This window comes from Lepidochelys kempii, chromosome 1 (assembly GCF_965140285.1).
Source record: "Lepidochelys kempii isolate rLepKem1 chromosome 1, rLepKem1.hap1, whole genome shotgun sequence".
Taxonomy (NCBI): Eukaryota; Metazoa; Chordata; order Testudines; family Cheloniidae; genus Lepidochelys; species Lepidochelys kempii.
In genome coordinates this window covers 109,810,429-109,830,268 of record NC_136380.1, presented here as the reverse complement: position 1 = coordinate 109,830,268, position 19,840 = coordinate 109,810,429, and the positions used below count along the sequence as shown (strand labels likewise).

General features: G+C 43.7%; 1 protein-coding gene across 6 annotated transcripts in view; it reads right to left on the bottom strand.

Moving 5' to 3' along the window:
• Positions 1-19,840, bottom strand: part of ARHGEF7 (Rho guanine nucleotide exchange factor 7) — a 195,196-nt gene that overhangs the window by 90,076 nt on the left and 85,280 nt on the right. For all 6 annotated transcript variants that reach the window (XM_073349944.2, XM_073349954.2, XM_073349964.2 and 3 more), the window contains one exon: positions 14,431-14,632. In XM_073349944.2, coding sequence (XP_073206045.1) covers positions 14,431-14,632 — 202 coding nt within the window. The remainder of the gene's footprint in view (positions 1-14,430; positions 14,633-19,840) is intronic.

Genomic DNA, 19,840 nt, shown 5'->3' with positions numbered 1-19,840 from the left:
GATCTTCTGGAATATCAATTACACTTATTATCTATGTAAAACAAATGCCTCTGCGCTGAAAACAATTTCTCCATCAACACAGAATATGTGCAATTTTCCAAAAACAAACAAAAAACAAAACAAAGAAAACCCCAACCAACATTCCCTGAAAATGCAACCCTGTAAAAAGAATCTATTCCTCAATTATGCTCTCTGTGGAGAGACAACATATGTCTGCAAGATTAAAATGACTGTCCTGACAGCTTGCAGCACAAGACCGAATCACTTAATGAGCTGTTCTGAGAGTTGCCTCTCTCAGCAGTACATACAGACACAAAATAAACACTCCCAACCCTCCTTCCACCTCCTCTTATTTAACACTAGTGGGATGCAAGAATTTCAAATGTAAAGCTGCTCTCTGCTGAATCAGAAGATGGGATATACAGTATATAGAGTGTCCTCCTGACCTCGTGCACATGACTGAAGTAACAGATCTGAATGAGCGCACTCTTTTGGCAATTGCCAATTATACTATAAAAAGGCTTTATTCATCTGGACATTATGCTCCATTCACTTCATATTAAAACAGACTGGTTTCATAGGCAGACTTCAGACAAGTACCTTAGTTACGAATACCAGATAGTGAAATGACAGATTGTCTGAGATGAACTGTAGTAGGATCAAAACACTCCTACTGAAAATCTAGGCATGCCTCTATTTTGAAGACAAACTCTTCTGTTCACTCAAGCTTTAACTCATAAATATATTTTATTTAAAATTTAACTTTAATTCTGGTGAGTTGATTTTTAAGAATCTGGGGTGAGACTCTCAGGTGCAGAGCAGCACCTTACATCACATGAGGAATCTGCCACTGAGTTGGATAAACCAGTCATGGGAGGGGGATTCTCCGGTGGCTCTTTTGCCAATCCCCATCACACTGCCAACCGGGAGGAAGTTTCCAGAGGAAAAGGGGTGTGGGCCAGGGCAGGCCATGCTGCACCAATACCCAGCTGTGGCTTTGGGGCTGGACAGTAGCTGTTAATTTATAGCCATCCACAGGCTGCCATGCATTATTCTCAGGGCCTGGCCATGCACACAGCATCCCCAGGATTAGGCTGAGTGAAGAGGTGATGAGATACTCTTTTGCCTTCACACCCCACAGCTGCCTTGTGCATGCTTTGGCCTGACGGCAGGATTTGGTGCAAGTGATTGATAGCTTTGTCCCTCAAAACTGTCTTTGCTCTGACATCAGGGAAACATGGATACATTGCTGAGGAGTAATTCCAGAGAATAGCACAACCATGCAGAGACAAAATCAGAAAAGCTAAGGCACCAAATGAGTTATTGCCTTGTATGTCCCTTACCAGGTGTAAGAGGAGGTTCTTTAAATACATTAGAAGCAAGAGAGGGATGAAGGAAAGGATAGGTCCTTCTAGTTAACAGCAGAGAGCTAACAACAGATAATAACATCAAGAAGGTTCAGGTGTTTAATGCCTATTTTGCTTCAGTCTTTACTAAAAATGTTAATGGCGACCAGACACTCAACACAATATTAACAATAAGGGGGAAGGAACATACCTCAAAATAGGGGAGAACAGGTTAAAGAATATTTAGATGAGTTAGATGAAGTCAGAAATTCATCCTAGGGTAGTTAAAGAACTAGCTGAAGCAACCTCTGAACTATTAGCAATCATCTTCGAGAACTCACAGAAGATGGGTGAGGTTCCAGAAGACTAGAAAAGGGCAAACATAGTAGCTAGCTTTAAAAGGGGGAACGAAGAGGACCCAGGGAATTACAGACCAATCAGCCCAGATACTGGAACAAACTATTTAACAATAAGTATCTAAGCAACTAGAGGAGAATAGGACTATAAGGTCAAGGACAAATTATACCAAACCAACATAATTTTCTTCTTTCACAGGGTTACAGGTCTAGTAGATGGGAGAAGCAATAGATATGATAGATCTTGATTTTAGTACAGCTTTTGACACAGTCCCACATGACATTCTCATAAGCAAACTAAGGAAATTGAATCCAGATGAAATTACTATAAGGTGAGTAAAAAGAAAAGGAGGACTTGTGGCACCTTAGAGACTAACCAATTTATTAGAGCATAAGCTTTCGTGAGCTACAGCTCACTTCTTCAGATGCATATCGTGGAAACTGCAGCAGGCTTTATATATACACAGAGAATATGAAACAATACCTATTCCCACCCCACTGTCCTGCTGGTAATAGCTTATCTAAAGTGATTTCCAGCACAAATCCAGGTTTTCTCACCCTCCACCCCCCCACACAAATTCACTCTCCTGCTGGTGATAGCCCATCCAAAGTGATAACTCTTTACACAATGTGCATGACAATTAAGCTGGGCTATTTCCTGCATAAATCCAGGTAAGGTGAGTGTACAACTGGTTGAAAGACTGTATTCAAATATCAATGATTCGCTGTCAAACTGGGAGGACATATCTAGTGGTCGTCTTGCAGGGGTCAGTCCTGAGTCTGGTACTCTTCAATACTTTCATTAATTACTTGGATAACGGAGTGGAAAACCTGCTTATAAAATGTGCAGATGACACCAAGCTGGGAGAGGCTGCAAGCACTCAGGAAGAGAGGATTAGAATTCAAAAGGACAAGGACAAATTGGAGAATTGGTCTGAATTCAACAAGATGAAATTTAAGAAAGATAAATGCAATGTACCATACTTAGAAAGGAAAAATCAATGCACAACTACAAAATGGGGAATACACAGACTAGGCTTCAGTGCGGGGTGGTAGGCTGTAGTGACTGTGAAATCCTAACAAAACGTCACATCCACCACAATCTCACCACTGCCGAGAGGACAGTTATACAGTCTCTGAAATCCAACCGCTGATAGCGATCAAACCAGCAGATAAAGGGGGCACCATCGTGCTCCCAACAGTGCTGACTACGTCAACAAGCCCAACCAACAACTCCCTCCGTGTACATCTACACTGCAATAAAAGACCCACGACATGGCCACAGCTGGCCCAGGTCAGCTGACTCAGGCTCATGGGACTCAGGCTGTGGGGCTCCAGCCCAAACATCTACACTACTATTTTTTTGCCACAGAGTCCAATCCCTGCGAGCTCGAGTCAACAGACCCGGGCTCTGAGACTTGCTGCCATGGATTTTTTAATCCAGTGTAGACATACTCTCCGACACCACTTCCTATAAAGAACTCAACGAAAATCCCACACCACAATGCATCCAAGAATTTGAGGATATCATCACATCTTTCTCCAAAGAACTCCAAGAGAAACTCTACAACCTCGTCCCCCATGAACCTACCCCAGGGGCCTTCTACTGGCTTCCCAAGATACACAAACAAGGGAACCCAAGCAAACCTATCACACCTGGCCACTGTACCTTACTGAAGGAACACTGGGACTCAGACACCATTCACCACACAAAGGACCAGCTTCCTCCAGGACACAACCAGCCTCCTCTAGAAACACCGCAACATTAACAACCCCCACTCAGAACATCATCCTCGCCACTGTGTATGTCACTTCCCTATACACCAACATCCCTCACAATGACAGCATTGCTGCCTGCCTCAAACATCTACAAGACAACAGACAACACTCACATATGCAGCCCAAACTCAGTTCATCCTCACCCATAACAACTTTACAAGCAACAACGAACACTTTGTCCAAACCATGGGAACAACCATGGGTACTAAGATGGCTCCCCGATATGCCAGCCTCTTCATAGGCCACCTTGAGAAAGAATTTCTGAAAAACACCACTGTGAAACCAATGATACACCTGAGATAAATCGATGATATTTTCATCCTCTGGACAAAGGACCTAAACTCCCTCAGAGATTTCCACTGCAACTTCAGGAACCAGCACCTGTCTATCAAACTCTTTTTAAAACCTTTCCACACTAGCATCAACTTCCTAGACACCATGATCAGCTTCAACAATAGAACCCAGCAGACAACTATATACAAGAAACCAACGGATCACCACACCTACCTCCACAGGTTCAGTAACCACCCCAAACACACCAAGAAATCGGTTATCTACAGCCAGGCACTCAGATAGCACAGAATATGGGCAAGGATAAAATCCAGGATACACTCCTTAACCCACTTAAAACTGCCTTCCCAAAACAAGGGCATTCCACCAGAGAAGTAGATCACATCATGGAGCAGGTTCACCCAAACACCCTGGGAGAATCTACTTCCATGCAGGGGGGAAGAAAAAAAATGGCTGCACATCCTTAGTTGTTAACTATCACCCCATCCTGAAACCCACACAAGGTCTCATTACACAATTACAACCCATATTCAATGGGGACCACATCCTGAAAGACATCTTTCCCAAACCTCCTCTTCTGGCCTTCAAACAATGTCCCCAGCTTGCCAAGCTTGTCATCAGAAGCAAGCTCCCCACTGACCAGGACACACCAACTCAAAGGGGCACCAGAGCCCGACAGAACAGATGCAAAAGCTGCAGACATATCTCCACTGTTATGATACTCAATACTCCCCCACCACACACCTTCCAAGATCCATGGGTCCTACACATGCCTCTCACAACATGTGGTGTACCTCATGCAGTGCATCTAATGCCCCAACAACTCTGCGGGCGAAACCAATCACTTAAATGAACTTACACAGAAAAATGATAAAAGACAAAATCATATCACATCACAGGGGGTTTGAACACTTCACAAAGCAATCACTCTATATCTAACCTCTCAGCCCCTATGCTCAAAGAAAATCTGCACAACACCTTCAAAAACAAGCCTGGGAACTCAAATTCATAACTTTGTTACATACTAAAAATCATGGATTTAATAAAGATGCTGAATTTATGGCTCTTTACAACAATCTATAACTCACTACCCTCCTTTGTCCTATGACTGCAGAGGAGTTAACTTCCCGGTTCACCTTGAATGGTCTTACAACATGTGAACTCCCTATGCAAAACAATTTTTTCCACCTTGTATTTAGCTGTGACACTTTGGGTAGCTTTCCCAGATCTGAGGAAGAGCTCTGTAAGCTCAAAAGCTTGTCTATTTTACCAACAAAAGTTGGTCCAACAAAAGATATTACCTCACCCAACTCGTCCATCACACACATACAGGTGGTCTGAAGACTATCGTAATACAGAGGTTCTTAAACTGTGATCTATGGACTACCATTTGCTAGTGACTTGTAGAAAGCTGGCTGGTTATATAGTGTTGGCTCTCTTCTTCCACCTGCTACATCACATAAGCTTGGCAAGCTGGTGAACTGAGCAGACAAATAATGTCCATTGATCACCTATTTGTTGACCATGCTTAATTATTAAAAAATATTCCAGCGAGAATGCCCTGATGTACGCAGAAGCCTATCTTTTTCATTGCATCCTAGTGCCATCTGTTAACAAGACTACTTAAATGCCTTGATCATTCACTTTACCATATGCTACCACCACCTGTTAGGAAAAAGGTGACCAACTGAAAATGGAACATCTTGACTGGATGCAATCTTCTGGAACTAACAGTGCGTGTGTGTGTGTGTAGATATCTTTCCTGGTATACCAGGACATTAACATACATGCTGCTTTACAATTTAAAGACATAGTTCCTGCCTAAAAGAACCTACAATCTAAACTGATTAGACAAACATAGGGTATATCAGGGGATGGCAACCTCTGAGAAGTGGCATGCCAAGTTTTCATTAATTTAAGGTTTCGCGTGCCAGTAATACATTTTACATTTACAGGGGCCCCCCGACGGAACCCCAGACTGGCAGCGGGCTAATTGGGGCCGGCAGCTGCGACCCTGGCTGGCAGGGGCCAGCGGCCAGAACCCCAGACTGGCAGCGGGCTAATTGGGGCCGGCAGCTGCGACCCCGGCTGGCAAGGGCCAGCGGCCGGAACCCCAGACTGGCAGCGGGCTAATTGGGGCCGGCAGCTGCGACCCCGGCTGGCAGGGGCCAGCGGCCGGAACCCCAGACTGGCAGCGGGCTAATTGGGGCCGGCAGCTGCGACCCCGGCTGGCAGGGGCCAGCGGCCGGAACCCCAGACTGGCAGCGGGCTAATTGGGGCCGGCAGCTGCGACCCCGGCTGGCAGGGGCCAGCGGCCGGAACCCCAGACTGGCAGCGGGCTGAGCGGCTCAGCATGTTGCCAGTCTGGGTTCCGTCTGACACCTGCGCTGCCGGTCTGGGATCCTGGCAGTGGGCCGAGGGACAGAACCCCAGACCGACAGTGCAGGCGGCAGGCGGGACCCCAGACCGGCAGTTCGCGGAGCGGCTCAGCTTGCCGCCGGCCTGGGGTTCTGTCTGCCGGCCTGGGGTCCCAGCCACCGGCCCCGCTCAGCCTGCTGCCAGCCCGGAGTTCCGTCCATCCAGGCCGGCAGGGGGCTGAGCGGGGCCGGCGGCCGGGACCCCGGCTGGTAGCAGAGTGCCACTAAAAATCAGCTCACGTGCCGCAGGCTGCCGACCCTTAGGGTAATCTACACTGCAATCAGACACTTGCAGCTGGCCCGTGCCAGCTGATTCGGGCTCGTGTGCCTTGGGCTGTGGGGCTGTTTATTTGCAGTGTAGACTTCAGGTCTCAGACTGCAGGAGCTCGAGCTCTAGGACCCTCCCACCTCACAGGGTTACATCGTGAGCCTGGAAGTCTATGCTCCAATTAAACAGCCCCGCAACCCCAGCCGTGGGTTTTTAATTGCAGTGCAGACATAGCCACAGAAATTAAGCCAGAAGGGACTGAGGGAGAGAGAGGAAAGTTCACGGTCATTAAACCTCCTCCCCCAACAAAAAGAGAAAAGATGCACAGTCATTAAGCTGCTAAGAGAGTTGGCCTGCTGCTTACCTATCATAAGTGCATTTCAAAATGACTTTTCTTTTTTAGTTGCTACGTTTGTTTTATTAATTTTATTTTTCTTTCCTTTTTGTAACTGTTCATCCTTGAATAATGTTCACATTTAAATGCTAGCCTAACATTGATAAAAAAGGTAATAATAATTATTCTTTCATTTTTTAGAACTTCATTGGGTTTCACATTTTTCCGAGTTAAAACAACTCAGTTAAGAAATAGGCCTAATTAAAAAAAAGTTAAGTACCTATGGCTAAGCTTACTGCGACCATAAAGTCTTGCTTTTTTTGTTACTGCTGTTACTGTTCTAATAAATTAGTGCTTTAAAATATTTGACCATTTTTGACATTCATTTGATAAAATTTGACCAATCGACCATTTATTTTTTGGACTGGTCAAATATCCAACCCTAAAATCACATTCAAGTAAGTAAAAATTCATTCCTTTTCCCTTTAAAAAACTGCTTTAAGTTACTAGATATTTTTGTTGGAATAGATAAATAATTAGAATTTCAGACTATGAACTACTCAGCTGAAACAACTCTTATCAATTAACAACAGAGCCATAGGATCAAAGTTAGATATTCCCAAATCACTTGGTAGATTCATTATATACTGTATTTTGAGTGAATAGCCCTAAACAAATTCAACTTTTAAAACCTTTTGAAATATAGGATTTGTTTAACTGTAGAAATATAGGATTTGATATAGCACGTCAGATAAGCTGTCAGATCATGTCTGGTATTCTGCCTCTGGTCGGTGCCTTGCTTCATAAGTGGGTATAAAAAGAGCCACAATGGAAATGACCAACGGGGTGATGCAGCATGTGGAGGTGGAAGCAAGGAAGGATGAGATGAAGTTACTTTCTTAGTATGAATAATCAGAAATAACAAAACTTTTCATTTTTGTAGCCTCTTTCTTCAGAGGATCTCAAATAATTTGACAAACGTTATAGTGCATAATTTATTCATACAGTGGTTCCCAAACTTTTTACTAAGCCAACCCACCACACTCATTTTGTCGACCCATCTTTACACGTAAAGAATGTGCGTGTGTGTAAATATACGTACACACACACACACACTTTCTTTTTTAAGTAATTCAAACACAAAAGAAAAAAGAAAAATCAAAACATTACATGCTTTCCACACTACTAGTACCCCTGCCCAACTCCATTTCCCTCTCCCCTCCCCAGCTAGGCCCCCTCAGATTCCTACTGAAGTTTTCCCCTGCCTTGCCCAGGCCTGCAGCCCAAGCTAGCAGGGGAGGCCCTGAGGAGGCAGGGGACTTTGGAAAACAAGCCCACTTCACACTCACTTGCAGCAGCGGCTCCTGTCCCACAGCACTGGGCCTGGCTACTGGGTGTTGAGACACAGCCCACAAGGTCACAGCACCATGTAGATTTGGCTTGGCCCCCCTCTATCATGATGGAGGGGAGGCCATGCTAAACTCAAGTGGTGCCGTAACCCAGTGGTGCCGTAACCCAGTGCATGTCGTAACATTGGGGCGGGTGCTTCTAGGATGCGTGTGGCAGGGAGTGCCATTGTGGGCAGTGACTGACAATCCACCTAGACCAGGGGTGAGCAAACTTTTTGGGCAGAGGGCCACATCTGGGTGGGGAAATTGTATGCAGGGCCGGGGCAGGGGGTTGGGGTCCGGGAGAGAGTGCAGAGTGTGGGAGGGGGTGTGGTGTGCAGGAATAGACTCAGGGCAAGAGATTGGGGCAGAGAAGGGGTGCAGGGTGCAACAGGGGGCTCAGGGCAGGGAGATGGGTGCACGTGGGTGCAGGATGCAGCAGGGAACTCAGGGCAGAGGGTTGGGGTGCATGGGATGCAGGGTGCGGCAGGGGGCTTAGAGCAGGGAGTTGAGGGGGCAGAAGGGGTTCGGGCTCCAGCCTGGCACTGCTTACCTAAAGAGGCTCCGGGGTGGGAGCTGTGCGCACTGGGGCCAGGGCAGGCTCTCTGCCTGCCTGCCCTGGCCCCAGGAAGCAGCCGGCACCACATCCCTCCGCGGCCCCTGGGGGAGCGTGGGGGCACAGGGCTCCGCGCACTTCCCTTGCCACGCCTCCAGGTACCTCCCCCGAAGCTCCCATTGGCCACGGTTTCCCGTTCCCGGGCATTGGGAGCTACGGGGGGCGGTGCCTGGAGGCAAGAGCAACACACAAAGCCCTCTCCCCCCGCCCCCCCCAGGGACATGGTGCCGGCCGCTTCTGAGCATGGCGCGGGGCCTGCGGCACCACAAGGGGCAATCCCACGGGCCATAGTTTGCCCACCTCTGACCTGGACCCTTTCCGCAACCCATTGGTGAATCAGGACTCACCGTTTGGGAAACACTGTTTTAATACACCCTATGTAATAGGCACTAACCCTATTAAACATATGGGGAAACAGACAGAGGCTACATAATTCACCCAAGTAAATCCAGTAATTCACCCAGTGAGATGGTGTCAGAATCAGGAATAATACCCTGGTATCCTGTCCCACACTCGTCACTAGGTAACACTCCCCTCATTATTATGTGACAAAAAGCGCTGAATGCCATAACCTCCTGCATGTGTGAGCCTTCTGTCATAATGAACTGACTCAGAGACCATTTCTTGATAAGACTCAACCCCCCAGGTCCCAGTTTTGTGAGTCCCAGTTCCTTTCTTAGTGAAAATATGTAAAAACCTAAAAATCAAATCCCATAAAAACTAGCATCTGACCCAGCACTCAAAGGGACAAATCTAGAACAAGGATGGGACAAAGAGGTCACTTGTTACTGCAGTTTCCATTCTGAGTAACCAAGAATTATATTCCTTCATATCTAATTCTGATTAAATAAATAGAGAACTCGCACCTGTAATCATCATTACCATCAGAGACCTACTTCCCAGAGCCTGATTAAAACATTTTCTTTAAGCTCCAGGTAAACTCAAGATTTCCCCCCACACACACACCCTTGTTATAGCCCATAGTACCTGTTACACAGAGTAGAAATGCTCACCCTTGTGCTCATGACAACAGCTGGGAAGACTATTTGAATAACCTTTTATAAATGCACATAAAACGTCTCAGACTGTCTGAAACAAATGATTTTAGAGAGACAAGGTGGGTGAGATAATATCTTTTACTGGACTAACTTCTATTGGTGAGAGAGACAAGCTTTCAAACCTACACAGAGCAAAACCTGAAGAAGAGCTCTGTGTAAGCTCGGAAGCTTGTCTCTCTCACCTACCTTGTCTCTCTCATATCTGGGGACCACAGCTATAATAACATTGCATACAACGAACGATTTTGTCCTTTACAAATAGCTGCTTTTTTAAGAGACTGCAAATGGCTCTGAGCCACACCTGACTCTTTCCAAGTTTTTTTATTTTTAGTTTTTTGTTAGACAATAGAAATATTTGTCTGGTTTATCTTCAATTCAGTCTCATGCTCGGTCACTCAAGGCTCTTCCATGTGTTGCAAACTTACATCAGGTTTATTGTCATGGGGCAAACTATTTCCTTGCACTCTAGAACACACTTCTTCAGCAAAACATTTCAACCACAACTTCTGCAGGATTTATCACCTTAAATTCCTATCACTAGACTGTGTGTGTTAACTGTTCTATTTGCATCTACACTAAATTTAATTTCCTAGTTTCCTTATATGTTTGTACAGCGCCCAAGCGCATTATAAGTGCTCAACAAATCTACTTCGCAAGTCTACATTCATTAAGACAGCTGATTTGAAAAAGAATCTAAGTAGCAGGTTAAATTTTAGAAACAGAAAGAGGTAAAGATATTTTATGGGAACAGAGTGGCAGGAAAAGTAAAAAAAAATATTCAGTAAGTCAACAGTACATAAAAATAGTTTAATAAAACCATATCATCTCTCCTCGCTATTACAGCCCGGCTTAAATGCTGTCTCCAAGGCTAAGAATTTAGAATGAAAGACCAAGCAAGCAATATCTCTGCTACAGCAAAACAATCAGAAGAACTAGTGCACAAATGAAGGCAATGGGAAGAAGTAAACCATACATGTGAATAAAGCTGTTGGACAACAAACATTAAGATAGAATGTACTACTGAAAACAGCATGGAGAGAAAAACATGATTTTTATTGCTTCTACTCTCTTCCTTATGTCAACTCGCTGTGAGAGTGATCAATGCCAAATGGTACCAATCCTAAAAGGTTTCAATAAGAGAAAGTTTACAGGACCAGGTCCAGTAACAGTTCATAGGCAGGTAAGACATGGCCATGCCCTTTTTCCCTTGGAAATTAGTATGCTACCTAACTAAGAGCGTCAAGCATCTGACTACAGAATATTTTTTTTTATTTCGGGTGTAATTAGGAAAGAACATTAAAGTTTTACCAAGTGATCGCATGATTGATTAAAGATCTGTGAATCAAATGACAGTCACATGTAAGTACCTGTATCATTGCGAAGTATGATTTCTTATTCATCTCAAATTAACCACCTCTTAAAACAAGTCTCCAGATCTCTCCTTTTACTATACAAGACACAGCACTGCCTATGTGAAATGACACATTTCGCACCTTCTTAAGTTCACTTTTGTGATTTTTTAACAAAAAAGACATGCTATCAAATACATTACCCAGTAAATATTTTTATCCAGCAAATCTTTTTTGCCCTGTCATATGTAGTAGTTACCCAGAGGGATGAAAATAAGGATATTCTCTCACTTCAAATAACTTTCTATCTTCTGCTCAAAATATCTCTTGGAAGAAAAGTAAGTACTCTGTAGGCTTTAAAGGGGACCAAAAGGGAAGCAAAAAAGACGTACCCTTCTTTTTGATTCTTTACAATGTAAACAAAGGCTTAAAATGGGTTTATTTTTCTGACAGAAACAAAACCTGCTTTTTGTTTATCTCAAACAAGATGCCAAAAAGAGTTTTAAAACTGCAATGACAAAATGGAGAATAACTGGTGAGACAACAGTATTGCCAAAAAGGACCTAGGAGGTTATAGTGATCAATAATTGAATTTGAGTCAACAGTATGACGCTGCAGTTGAGAGCCTGAGGCCCACTGCCCGGGGCTGGGCCTGAGAGCCCGAGGCCCGGCATCTGGTGTCATTGCTCGTCCCCCAAAACATTCCTCTGTATCCTTCTGGGGGGAGTGGGGATACACCCCACCTTTTTGGCTGCCTCACTGAGAACTGTGTCATGTTGGTCTTGTTGAGCTTGAGCTCAGTCCCCTTTGGTTAATCAGTCTGATCTCTTTGCCATTTATTCTGCTTACTCATCTTATACCTTTATTTCCTTTACCAAAATAAACAAATTAATAAACTCCAACCTTTACTTTATTTGCTTGCAATCTTTATTTGTTTGCAACCTTTTGAATCTCTGAGTCTCTGGCTTATAAATGCTGGCAGAGCGATCTTTTGCTAGCAAACAGGGTACCGATCCTGCCAATTATGTCACTGTGATGTTTTTCGGGGCACCCAGGGCTAACAATCACCTTGTTACCACCTGCCTCCAGCATCAGGTAGTGCTGCATATATTTAGGGCCCTTCCAAATTCATGGCCGTGAAAACCATATCATGGACCGTGAAATCTAATCTCCCCTACGAAATCTGGCACTCAGCCAGGGGCTCCTGCCCTGTGCAGAGCTCCAGCTGTTAATCCTCTGGGGATGGGAAAGGAGGAGAGTTCTTCTTCCCCTGCAGGGGCTGTTCCTGGAGAGGGTTAGACCCACCTCTGGGATCTCCTCCAGTTGCAGAAAGCTCGGATGGCTTCAGCTGTCGCCTCCCCCCGGCGCACAAGACTGCGGCTGGAATTATAACCCTTCCACATGGGGAAACTGCAGCCCCAGCTGTCAGCCCCCACTGGGACAGGAGACTGCAAGGAAAACCAGACCAATGGTAATCCACCCACCATGCCCTATGGTCCTCACTTCTGTGCGGCTGTTGGAGGTGATGCTGGCTTTACAGCGGGGCACGCAGACAGCAGCCTTCCTCTCTGGCTGCCCAGCTCTGAAGGCGGCACCCCTGCCAGCAGAAAAGCAGAGGGTGGCAATCCCATGCCCTCTCCCCACCCCAATAGTCTTGTGACCACCACCCCCCAAACCCTGGCCGCTTTTTGGGTTGGGACCCCCACGGTTACAATACCGTGAAAATTCAGATATAAACATCTGAAAACATTACATTGATTGATTTTAAAGCTCCCTGGCCGTGAAATTCACCAAAATGGACCATGAATTTGTTAGGCCCCGACACATATTGCATGGGTGTTAACTCCCTAACAAAATCAGCCTATCAGCTACTCAAGCACTCTCCCTCTTAAATCACAGGGAATATGTGCATAAGCCAGTCTACAAGGCAAAGACAAGGCTTGTAACAGATGCACCCCAACCTCCTTGTCCTTTCGAAGTGGCCCCTGTGGAATCCAGCCCCAATCACTGGATGCACCCAGAAATCCCAGATCCTCTGTTCCCAAAGCGTATCTCAGTTTACCAATTTCATCTTGGACCACTGCTCTTGTACGACACACAGCACTTGACCTCCATTATAAAATGAAAAGGAAATTTATGTAAAGAAGAAAGATTTCACATAAAAAAAAATCAGTGTGACAGATGGGAACAGTTACATGTATATCATCATAACACGCATCCAAATTTAACTAACAAGTTATCCTCCTGTCTAAAGAAGCTAATCTTGTCCAAAGTTTATGAATATTATATATGTGTGTATGGGCGTGTGCACGCTCACCAGTATTTTTCCCTTTAGACTGCAGTCATAAAAAATGTATTAAAAAAATCCAGTGTGTGGAGACAATTTATTGAAATACACAATGAAATAGAAAGCCTGTCTCCTCTCAAAATAATATGCATATTTTGAGCAGGGAGACAGAAAAAATCACTTTGAAAATGTACAAAGGCATCCTTAAAATATATAGCTAGCAACATAGAAATACGGTTATTCATACTTACTTCAAAAAGATAAATGTTTTATGAAAAATATGACATGTTCTATTTAAAAACTTGCTTTGTCTTGATGAGGGGAAAACCGAAAACTTTCAATTCCATGTTGTTGGGAGATTATCTTTTAAGAACACTCAGGTTTCTTTAGATATTATATGCAAAGTACAGAACGTTAAAAGTCAAAGGTTGTCCATGCAGTGGTCAATAATAAAAAAGCACAAAGGGCATTCATTTCCATGAAATGCCTATGTACTAACCAGCCTAGGTAGATGCTAAGATTTTAGTAGAAAATGTTTGAGAATGTGGAAAGCCTTCCTTGAAATCTTATTGATCAATAACAGAAGTCAACATCAGAACAAACGCCCACACACACACACACACATACTGAAATCAATAGTTACAGGTGACAAAGGCTAACGTAATTGTAAATATAGTGGATACAAACAGAGATATGTCTACATCTCTATAGCACATTCTCTCAGCTCCTTGAAAAGTGTACCTCCCCCATGCACTCAATCTAGGAACAAAAACTATGTTAATAATTTGTAAGAATTAAGGATTCTTATGGCTGGGACAGATTAAGTGTTCATACTGAACGCTAATCACACATTCATTAGCATTAGGAAACAATCAGTTATTTCCATCTCTTCTTGGAAGCCAAGAATCACATTTTGCAAATATGTTCTCTTTCAGACTTACCATTTGATTTTATTTCTCGTACATAGTTACTAGGAAACCATCCTGTTTTGCCATTGTGAGTCCCTTCCCACCAGCCTCCTTCTTCCACTCTCGTAACATGAATAATGTCTCCTTTTGCAAAAGAAAGTTCATCTTCATTGGTCTGTTGAAAACTGAATTTTGCTCTCACCACCAGCTGGTGATTGCTGTTATCGGTCATGTCCTAAAAAGTGAAATCGCAAATGAAGGACAGAACTTTAGATGCATACGGGTTACTTCATGACCAATATACAAGTCTCTTCATTAAACAGAAATATATTTAAATTAAAACACCATTTTTATCAGAAGCTGTACAACAAGACCTGCAGACCCCAATATGCAATATGCATCTATCTTGACGTTGTATTTCTGTGATTTGTGTCTTTCAATCTAGGTAGTACTTTATTCCACTCAGACGTCTTAGAATCAGGCAAGGCCAACAAAACTAAAATGAAAAAGATTTGTGTTTTTCAAAGATCAGATTCAAGATCTCTATGAACAGAACAAATTGAAAATGTCTTTGGCTACTACCTAGGGTTACCATATTTCAAGTTTCCAGAGGACACTGCCGGGGGGAGGAGAAGGGGGAGCTAAGGGGGGATGTGTGTGTACTGGGAAGGGGTATTTTGGGGTGCCGGAGGGTTGTGTGTACTGGGATGGGAGAGGGTATTTGGGAGTGTTGCTGGAGGCATTATTTGAGAGGGGTGCTGGAGGGGGTGCCTACAGCCTCACACTCTAGGTGAGGGGCAGTGTTGCGCTCCGTCACAGTGGCAGGACAGCTGGTGCAGGCCCAGGACACAGCATTAGCCTGTCAGTCAGCACCTCCCTGAGGGGTGTTGGGCCTAGCTCTGGCACCCCTCCCTGCTAGGCTCTGAGGCCCAGCCGTAGGACAGGCAGCCCAGCCAAGAGGCTCTTGGCAGCTCCACTTACCCAGCAGGCCAGGGCAGGCAGGATCCAGTAGCTGCAAATGAAGGGGAGGGACCAATCAGAGCGTGGAGGAGACGCAGGGCTGTAACCAGGCCAGGGCAAGTGGGGCCCAGGGCGCAAAGCCACAGGAGTGGAATAATGACAGGGACCCAAGGGCAGGGAGCTCAAGTATGCTTGCTTGCCCCAGGAGCTAAAGAGCCTAGCTATGGCGCTCTGGAGATGGGTCTTTCTGATCGGCAACAAGCAAGGGAAAAATCCCAGACATTTCCTCACATTTCAAGAATCTGCCCAGATGGAGATCGGAGGACCAAAAAAGAGGTCATGTCTGGGAAAACCCAGATGTGTGGTAACCCTACAACTACCAAGAAACATAACTGCTTTACTGGAAACACGTTCTTTCCAAAACGGAGACTGGAGAGGGAGGAAGGGAAAACAGATGGACCTGAACCAAAATCTTAAAGTTAGATCTATGTCAGAGTTTGCCACTCAAACTTATTTCGGTAATACATCGTATTAGGATGCAATGGAGTGTTTGGATTGAAGAATTTAAATTCTAGTTAAATTGGGGAAAATCATGACAACCCTGCTGTGGAAAAAACCCACAAAGTTTTATTGTAAGTTACACAATTACTATGTGATACATTTATTCGCACAGCCATTCTTCAGACAGAAGAATGATGGTTGCAGAAGTATTTTTGAACATCCACAATGTGTTTTCAGTTTGTGTTAGGTGTTACTTCTTCCTCATTGATATTAAATAGTCCTTGGCTCAGAAGTTTAGGTTGACGACACTCACGAAATTCTCTTTTTTTCATTATTTGAGCAAATGGTAGTCACATCCTTGTCATATTTTTCCTCTGCTTTCTGGGATGGTGTTTCAGGAAAGGTCAGGAAAGAATTCTTCCCCAGGTCAGACTGGCAAAGACCCGGGGGGGGGGGGGCGGGTTTGCCTTCTTCTACAGTGTGGGGCATGGGCCATTTGCTGGTTTGAACTAGTGTAAAAGATGGGTGCTCTGTAACTTGAAGTCTTTAAATCAAGATTTCAGGTCTTCAGTAACTTAACCATAAGTTATGGGCCTATTAGAGGAGTGGGTGAGTGAAATTCTGTAGCATGGAGATGTGCAGAAGGTCACACTTCTAGCCTTGAAGTCTATGAGTCTAAGTTATTAGTTTCAACGGGTGCCACCTTCTTGTCGAAGTGTTTGCCTTTCAGTTGTTTTTGGTATAATTACAGGACGATTTTTTGCTATTGTTCTGATGTCAAAGAACAACAGAGACTGCTCCTGAATGAAATTTGTTTAGAGGCTCTGGAAGGCCTGGAACTGGGATGGGACTTAAATTATCATTGTAACTGTGTTTTAATAATGACAATGGCATAAAAATTCACCATGACCGTCAGTAAACTGTTCCAATGGCTAATTACTCTCACCATTAAAAACGTATGCCTTAATTCCAGCCTGAATTTCTCTAGATTCAACTTCCAGCCACTGGATCATGTTACACTGTTCTCTGCTATATTGAAGAGCCCATTATTAAATATTTGTTCAAGATATAGGTAATGACAGACTCATCAAGTCATCTCTTAACCTTCTCTTTGACAAGCTAAAACAGAGTGAGGTCCCTGAGTCTAACACGTTTTCTTATCCTTTAATCATTCTCACAGTTCTTCTCTGAACCATCTCCAATTTATCAATATCCTTCTTCAGTTGTGGACATCAGAACTGGGCACAGTATTCCAGCAGCAGTCGCACCAGCGCCAAAGATATAAAATAAGCTGTCTGTTCCTACTCAAGATTATCCTGTTTATGCATCCCATGATTGTATTAACTCTTTTGACCACAGCTCATGTTCACCTGATTATCCACTATGACCCCCAGATCTTTTTCAGAGTCACTGCTTCCCAGGATAGACTTTCCCTTTTGTAAGTATGGCCTACATTGTTTGTTTCTAGGTGTATACCAAGGATCGGCAACCTTTGGCCCGCGGCCCGCCAGGGTAAGCCCCCTGGAGGGCCGGGCCGGTTTGTTACCTGCCGCGTCCGCAGGTTCGACAGATCGCAGCTCCCACTGGCCGTGGTTCACCATTCCAGGCCAATGGGGGCTGCGGGAAGTGGTGCAGGCCAAGGGATGTGCTGGCTGCCACTTCCCACAGCCCCCATTGGCCTGGAACGGCGAACCACGGCCAGTGGGAGCTGCAATCCGTCGAACCTGCAGACATGGCAGGTAAACAAACCGGCCCGGCCCTCCAGGGGGCTTACCCTGGCGGGCCAAAGGTAGCCAATCCCTGGTGTATAAATTTATATTTGGCCACATTAACACGCATATTGTTTGTTTACACCCAGCTTACCAAGCAATCTAGATCTCTCTGTATCAGTAACATGTACTCTTCATTATTTACGACTCCCCCAATTTGTGTGTCATCGGCAAGTTTTATCAGTGATTATTTTACATTTTCTTCCCGGTAATGGATAAAAATGTTAAATAGCACAGGGCCAAGAACTGCTCCCTCCAGGGCCCCACTAGAAACATACCTGCTCAAATACAGTTCCTCATTTACAACTGCATTTTGAGACCTATCAGTTAGCCATCTTTTAACCCATTTAATGTGGGCTATGTTAATTTTATATCTTTCTAGGTTTATTTTTTTTTTTAAAATCAGTGTCATACACTACCAAGCAAAATGCCTTACCAACATCTAAGTGTTCTAGATCAGCACTATTACCTTTATCAATCATGTCACCGTAGCAAAAAACCGATATCAAATTAGTTTGACAGGATCTATTTTCCATAAACTCATGTTGACTGGCATTAACTATATTACACTTCTTTAATTCTTTATTAATCAACTCCCTTGTCAGTCACTCTATTGTCTCGCCTGGGATCTATGTCAGACTGACAGGTTTATAATCACTTAGGTCATCCTGTTTACTCTTTTTAAATATTGGAACATTATCTCTCTTCCAGTCTTCTAGAACTTCCCTGGTGTTCCAAGCCTTATTGAAAAAAACTCAACATTACTGGTCCAGCAAGATCCTCAGACAGCTTTTCTAAAACTCTACAAGTTATATGAACCTGATAATTTAGAAAGGCCTAACTTTTAGTAGCTGCTGTTTAACGTCCTCATGAAATACTAGTGGAATGGAAAGAATGTTGTCGCATGACTACATCATTTGTTTTTTCTCCAAATACAGGACAAATATTTATTGAACATTGCTGCTTTTTCTACATTATTATTGATAATTCCATCATTTACATCTACTAATGGAACAATACCACTATTAGTATTTTTTTTTTTGTTCCTCATATACTAAAAAACTCGTCATTTTCCTTAACTCTGCTGGCTAAAGATTTCTGCTTGTGTCCCTTATATATTTTCTCCAATTTATAGCTTCTGATTTATATTCATGACTATCAAATTCCCAATTCTTCCATTTTTGAGCGCAGCCTTCACTTCCCCTCTAAACCAATTCTTTTTTTAAAAAACCAACATGGCTTTCTTTTTCAGTTGTGGGATTGTGGCTTTTGGGACATCTAGTAACATATTCTTAAACAATCCCAATTATCCTTCACATTTTTCTGATTAAATTTGCTGATTTGGCTTGTAATTATTTTCAATTTTGTGAAGTTAGTCCTTTTAAAGTATGAGGTATATAACACTGGTGTGGACTTCATTCTGTTTGCACATTATAAATGTAATAAAATTCTGGATCCTCTGTAACTGTCAAGATGAGATCTAATACAGAACTCCCCCATGTTGGATGCAACACTTTCTGAGTTAGGAAACTATCGTCTATAATATTTAGAAGTTCCTAGGCTGTTTTAGTACTGGAAGCATGAGACCACCAGCATGTGTGATTCAAACTGAAGTCCCCCATGATCATGCAGATTTTTTTCCCTATACACTGTAGATAGGTGCATATGGAGCCAGTCACCCTATTACCTGTGTGATCTGGTGCCTGTAGCAGACACCAATACCCCATCTTGTGCTTTATTTGTTAGGACATTCATCCATAAGCATTCAAGATCAAACAGGCAATGCCGTTTTTGACATAGAGGGCCACTCACGCTTACCCTCCGTTTTGCCTACTCAATCCTTCCTAAATAGATTATAACCCTTGATTTTCACATTCCAACCCTGGGAATCATCCCACCACTTTTCAGTAATACAAACAAGATTAAATTTATGCCCAGTGTAAACAATTAGTTTTATTATTATTCTTAAAGTTTCATTCAATGGCCCATTTTGTCTTAGACTACTAAATGGAAAAGCAAAATGCTGGATCTGGAGCTCCTCCAAGTGAGAATTTTTTAATGCCACTGTCATTATCAAAATGTAGTCCCATACCAGTTCCAGGCTTTCCAAAACCTTTTAAACATCAATTTTATTCAGTCTTCAACATCTCAGAGATCACTCTGTGATTACACCACACATACACAACTGCGGGACACAACGCTCATTTCTATTC